The sequence below is a fragment of the Setaria italica genome, chromosome III, assembly GCF_000263155.2.
Source record: "Setaria italica strain Yugu1 chromosome III, Setaria_italica_v2.0, whole genome shotgun sequence".
NCBI lineage: Eukaryota > Viridiplantae > Streptophyta > Magnoliopsida > Poales > Poaceae > Setaria > Setaria italica.
In genome coordinates this window covers 5332743-5339007 of record NC_028452.1, presented here as the reverse complement: position 1 = coordinate 5339007, position 6265 = coordinate 5332743, and the positions used below count along the sequence as shown (strand labels likewise).

The window sequence follows — 6265 nt, the reverse complement described above, 5'->3', positions numbered from 1 at the left end:
GCACTATAACCCACTTCTGCCTTGTTGTTTCTTCTCATTAGCTCCATTTATACTAGAAATTTTACAAAGTAGGTGATTGCTATTGTAAATATGTTCTATCTATATTAAAATTTTATAAGATTAGACCTTTGCCTTTCTTAAGGGCGCCTCCCTCCAACAATTGGTTTAGAGCTACCTGTATTAATTTTTTACTCGCTGAGTAGTGAAAAAATTTATAAAACTAGTGCAAAGTGAAGAGCTCTTTCTCGCTTTTTGATGCAGCTCTATCACAATTCACACAATAACATCTTCAAAGTTGCCCTAGGATCCACATAAACTTTGTGCTATCAACACCTTTTTTGAATGCATTAGAATTACTCCGATCCACCTTTGCATTAGTACTAACTAATCCTGTAGCTTGTATTGTGAGTCAATACCTTTGCGCATGTAACCTAGACAACTAATCACACATTATCTCCGATCCACTTGCGTTCCCCTTTCCATTCCAGGCGGAGACGCGTCGTCCCGCGGTGTCCACGCCAACCCAAACAAACGGCGTGAGGTGAGGCGAGAGCGGCAGAGCGCAGCGCCCTCCCCCCGCGGCCCCGCGGCCACCGCACCGCGTCGTCGACGTCGTCCCCCAGCCAAACCAACCCAGCGCAACCTCCAAAACGAATCCAACCCCACCCCAACCCGCGGCGCGGCGCGGCGCCCCCCCCTGAATCCCGGCGCCGGTGCGCGCACGGCACCGCAGGGCGCGGCCATGGACATGGACAGCGTCGAGTGCCTCTCCCTCCCGGACGCCGCCTTGGACGTGGACGACGTCGATAGCCACCCGCACCACGCCCACCACGGCCACCTCGGCCTCCCGCTCCACCCCGCCCACCTGCCCTCCGTGGGGGGCGGCGGCGGCCGCGCGTTCCCCAAGGTGAATGCCGGGTCCGGGGCGGGCGCGGCGGGGGCAGCGGCCGCGGCAGGAGCGGCCGGGGGCCCGCCGGCGACCAGCGTGCACGAGCTGCTCGAGTGCCCCGTCTGCACCAACTCCATGTTCCCGCCCATCCATCAGGTGGGTGCCTCGCTCCGCCTTCTTCAATTTCGGGTGGGGTTGCGTCCGGATTTGGGGATCTCGGTGGTGGGGAAAGCCCGGGATCTCTACGGAGGCGTCGAACCAAATTGGCCCATTATTTCCGGATTTGCCGCGTCGAATTGGGGATTTTTGCTCCCTGTAAGACTGGGTCATTTAGCTTCGAATTAATTGCGATTAAGAGGTGTGATTGGGCGCGTTTGGATTAGTCAACTGTAAAACCATCTGCGGATTGGGGCTTTCCTTGTCGGACGATTTGGTCAATTCCGTTAGATTTGGAATGAATCATGTGTTCCATTTTGGATCTGGGTTGGAACTTTACGGTAAGCGGAGTCTCTCCATGCCAAACGGGTGTATTTGGATTTTTTTTCGAGGATACAAACATTGCATTTGTTGTTTCCCTAGCTGCAAATGCTTCGGAATGGTGGGAAACGAAATGTTGAGATGCTTATCTGTTGCTTCTCGGCCTCATCTTGTCCTGTTCTTGTTAGTAATAGACAACGTTCCTAAAATATACTGAGATGCTGGTGTTTATCTAGTCTACCATGGAATTCTGATACTACTACTACTGAACTCAGATAATCTCAATTATGACCTTTGAATTGTTGAGAACATCATTTTGATGGAGCAGGAGATGAACTGGAAGAGAACATCAGTATACTTCTATCTGAGAACCCAAATGTCATGATACTCCATTTACCATGCTTGATTTGCTCGATACGGTCTGGGATGACCTTACCTTTGAGCTTGATGGGCTTAGCCCCAATTTTATTTGCTGTTAGTGATTGATTAGCCTATCTTCTATTATTTTGGATGAACTGGCTGTTGTAAGTTAGTAGCTCCTTTTCCATTCTTTATAGTTTGTCCCCATTGACTTAAGTGATGAAGAAATAACAGCTGAGCTAAGTGTGAGGGAGAGAAGTTGCTTTGTTGTGTATATTTTCAGAGACATTCTTTTCATTGTCAATAAGTTGTGCACTGGTTTGTCTTCTTATGTGAGACAGTGTACTGAAAAGATTTGTTGAAGGCAGCTAAGGCTAACATGTTTCCGTTTAGTTCTATTCACTCTGTACTCTCTATGCCAACTTTGAGGAAACACATGAAGATCTGCAGCCCCTGTATCCCATATGGTGGCGTAACTATCTAGGGTCCACTGAAAAAACATGTCAAACAAGCAGTAGGATACAATAGGTGTTGCCCATGTTGTACACATTTTCCCCTCTGTTATTTTGCTAAATTTAATTTTATATGAACATCAGTACATATGTTTCAACCTCTACTGCTGCCTTGCGTCTGATCCTAGACTGTATAACTACTGTTTTAGTATGTGTAGCACTAGCATGAAAATTCAGACAAGGGATAGGTAATTCCTCCTCTTTTAGACAATAAATAGATTGGTTATTTGATGTTTCTGGTTGTGTTGGAGGAGCCTGCGTTACTGTTGCTGTATGTGTGGCTGAGCACACATAACCTGGTGTTTGCTTTTGGGTTAGATCATTAGATTTATTACCTAACTGGAGCATACGCATGAGCTCTGTGTGGACATGAGCTGACTTGTGGGGATGTATATGTATTTCTGAATATTAGGTTGACACTCTTTTTGGACGTTTGTTTAGAAGAACAGCAGTATAGGCAAGTGTTCACGTCTATTGATAGTATCTTAGATATTTTCTCATGCCATTTTGCTAGGTAGACTGACTGGTCAAGGAAAGTAAAGTATAATTCGTTGTTGTAGTCTATTTTTGACACTCTTTGTGATACGAAACTGTTGGCCCAAAATGATCTCTTTCCATTAACCACACATAGATAGCAGTTTGGGAGGGGTACATATAGAGATAAGGCAGGGGTAGGTAGCAGGGGTAATTTAGGAATAAGTAGCTACTACATAGATATATAAGGTGCACATGCACCACCAACTACACCCAACACACACATGACTTATGCTATCAGAAACAAGAAAATAGAAACTTTTCAGCTTCATAGGACAGAAATAGGAAGCAGTGGGGATGAACAGATATGCATCTGGAATGAGAGTTAGGTGAAGTGTGAAGTTACTCTTGCTGTCAGGTTTTCTTATGGTGAAGAAAGCAGTGGGATTGCCTCCTTTCAGGCCAAACGAAAAATCTTGATGAAGTGAATAGAAATGGTCGAATGGATGTGTCCATTCTAACCTCCTCTAATGTGGTATGACTACATGAACATTTCCTTGACCCGCAGTTTAAAACATGATTCAGTGACCCACACAAAATACACATATCAGATTTTAGGATAAAATGGACTAAAGAGGAGAACTTATCTAAAACTTCATGCTCCCTTGCTCCAAGACTTGAAATGCCACATGCTCCAAGTCTTGAAACAAAATTCTTATATCCAGCTTGGATGTAATGCCTACCTCTATGCTCTAGTTAATATGCCCTTTTGTGTCATATGAATGCATCTACATGCAGTTTTAGAGCATAATTCTGTGAGTGATGGATGTGAATATATCCTTAATCAGAAGAAACATGGAGCATGAATAATTATGCAAAAGGATTTAGCCCATACTTATACAGGTCTAGGCCACCACTGAAGGCATAAACAGACATGGATTTTGTGCAAGTTGCACATGCACCATTTGTCTACACCATTTAGTGCACTCGGATGTGTGTTACACAAGTTCTTTATTCAAAAATTTAATTTTGAATGCTGTAACAATCAACATACATCACAGTGCAATAGTACATCATGAATGGTGTGGCATAAGGGGTGGATGTGGCACATTTGTGTTCGCAGCCACTAAGCAGATTGAACTTTGCATTGGGCTGTTAATTGTGTGGTCAACCACAGTCAAGTAGGGGACTTGGGAGGCAGAAATGTTCTTATAGACACGAATCAAGCATTTGCTTATCTAGTTTGGATTTAGTGATTGCCGGCAAGTAATCATGGTGGGACATAGTCAGATAATTGAATTGATACTTATAGTTCAGAAACATCAAACGTTTCTTCTGCATCTGTCAACACAATTTACTTGTATTCTGGCTTGCATATAGTGGCAGCCTAGGTGAGACCTTTACTTCTGTAAACTGGCTGCATACATTCTAGTTTCAAGGAGCCTGAAAATGAAACTCTGTACAGTTTGGCACGCTATGTCAATTGTTAAGATTTACAATGTCTTTGTTATGAATAGTTGTCTAGCTATGTCAGTTGTCAGCCTAGGTAAATACTATTAGATTTAGGAGTAGCTGTCTGACTATGTCAGTTTCATTTGGATGGAATTATATAAGCCTGCTGACAGGCATTGCACCCTCAGTTTTAGATAGTATATTTTAGTACTTGAATGCTTAGTTAGATAGTTGCCTCTACAGATAAGTTTGGTTTGGAAGGTCTCGATTATCTTTCCCTAGGATGTTTGCCTTGTCTCTATAAAAGACAAGGTAAATTGCTTTGAGAAGCAGGAAGGAAGTTATATTTCTACCTTATTTGTTTCCTCCCCTCCTTTTGCACCTCCTCCCAGCTTATTCCTGCACAGTGCACACACCACCACCTTCCACCAGGGCACCACTGCAGGGGAGACCCTACAGTATCCACACTTCTTAGCTCTGTTTCAGATCCAATAAAGTCGGAGCTGGCCGTTGCTGTTTTTCCTTTTTGAATCTTCAGGATTTTATTTTGTAAAAATTAGGTCTGTGGAAACCAGTTGCCTGTATGCTTTGTAGTGAATACATTGACAAGTATTGAGTACAGAAAAGAATTACTCTTGTGCAGGGTGATTTCCAATAAGCTAGGCAAGCAGGGAGTGATCTTTAACTGCTGCATGGGTGTACTGGTTGGCAAATAAGTTCTCCGTCTGCACCTTTTTGAACAGTGTTCTAGTTACTTTAACCTGTGCTGTTTATGTTAGGACTATCCACACTTTTTCTATGGTGAATGTTGGTTATCCATTGAACTGTGGAAGCACTACAATTTTCAGAAGAAATATTCCAGTTATTTTCTGATACCAGATGCATATATAATACAGTAATAGACTAGATCTATTTTTGTGGCACTAAAAAATTTCATTCATCAAATGCACCCTTTCAGTAGAGTAATTTGATAAGTAATATGTATTTGATTTTTTACAGTGCCAAAATGGACATACTTTGTGTTCAACGTGCAAGGCCAGGGTGCACAACCGGTGTCCTACATGCAGACAAGAGCTTGGTGATATCAGATGCTTGGCACTGGAAAAAGTAGCGGAGTCACTAGAGCTTCCTTGTAAGTACTGCTCTTTAGGTTGCCCTGAGATCTTCCCATACTACAGCAAGATAAAGCATGAAGCGCAGTGCAGCTTCAGGCCATATAATTGCCCTTATGCTGGCTCTGAATGTGCTGTGGCTGGTGATATTCCATTCCTTGTTGCACATTTGAGGGATGATCACAAAGTCGACATGCACAGCGGCTGCACATTCAACCATAGATACGTCAAATCCAACCCACGAGAGGTTGAAAACGCCACCTGGATGCTAACAGTAAGTATTAAACTAGCGAGCTATTCCTTCTATGATATCTATTTTCATGCTGTCCTTTTGTTAAGGAGTATGGAGCAGAATATGTTCTAAATTAATCCGACGTGTCCAATGTTTCTTTTTGGGTCAGGTATTCCATTGTTTTGGGCAGTACTTTTGCCTGCACTTTGAAGCCTACCAGCTCGCAATGGCTCCAGTTTATATGGCTTTCCTCCGATTTATGGGGGATGAGAATGAAGCAAGGAACTATACATATAGCCTTGAGGTCGGTGGCAACGGTAGGAAAATGGTATGGGAAGGCACTCCAAGGAGCATCCGCGACAGCCACCGCAAGGTTCGGGACAGCCATGATGGCCTTATCATCCAGAGGAACATGGCCCTGTTCTTCTCGGGTGGTGACAGGAAGGAGCTGAAGCTGAGGGTGACTGGACGGATATGGAAAGAGCAGACCAACCCGGATGGAGCCTGCATTCCGAACCTTTGCAGCTGAGCAAAGGAGACGTTGAAAGAAGAGAGAAAGATTGTGCTATTTGGCTGGCTTGTTATTTCAAAATTGCCATGTTGTTGTGTTTTCATTATAGTATGTGGCCGTTGCAATGTTGTACCTTAAGAAAAATTTTAGGATGTAAAATGTTCTTGTAAAGTAATTGTGTATAACAAATCCAAGAAATCTTACAAGTTGGCCCGTAAATGTCTACCTTGCATTCTTCTGTCGTTC

The 6265-nt window shown here is 43.6% G+C and overlaps 1 protein-coding gene across 1 annotated transcript; it reads left to right on the top strand.

Moving 5' to 3' along the window:
* Nucleotides 1-509: 509 nt before the first annotated feature.
* Nucleotides 510-6265, top strand: LOC101763752 (E3 ubiquitin-protein ligase SINAT5). Its single transcript, XM_004960614.4, has 3 exons — nt 510-1045; nt 5164-5550; nt 5678-6265. Exons 1-3 carry the CDS (start codon nt 743-745, stop codon nt 6035-6037), a joined length of 1050 nt encoding a protein of 349 aa, XP_004960671.1. The 5' UTR covers nt 510-742; the 3' UTR covers nt 6038-6265.

Coding starts and splice junctions, on each gene's coding strand:
- LOC101763752 (XM_004960614.4), top strand. CDS start 743: ATGGACATGGACAGCGTCGAGTGCCTCTCCCTCCCGGACGCCGCCTTG. Junction 1,046..5,163: donor TGTTCCCGCCCATCCATCAG/GTGGGTGCCTCG, acceptor GATTTTTTACAG/TGCCAAAATGGACATACTTT. Junction 5,551..5,677: donor ACGCCACCTGGATGCTAACA/GTAAGTATTAAA, acceptor TTTTTGGGTCAG/GTATTCCATTGTTTTGGGCA.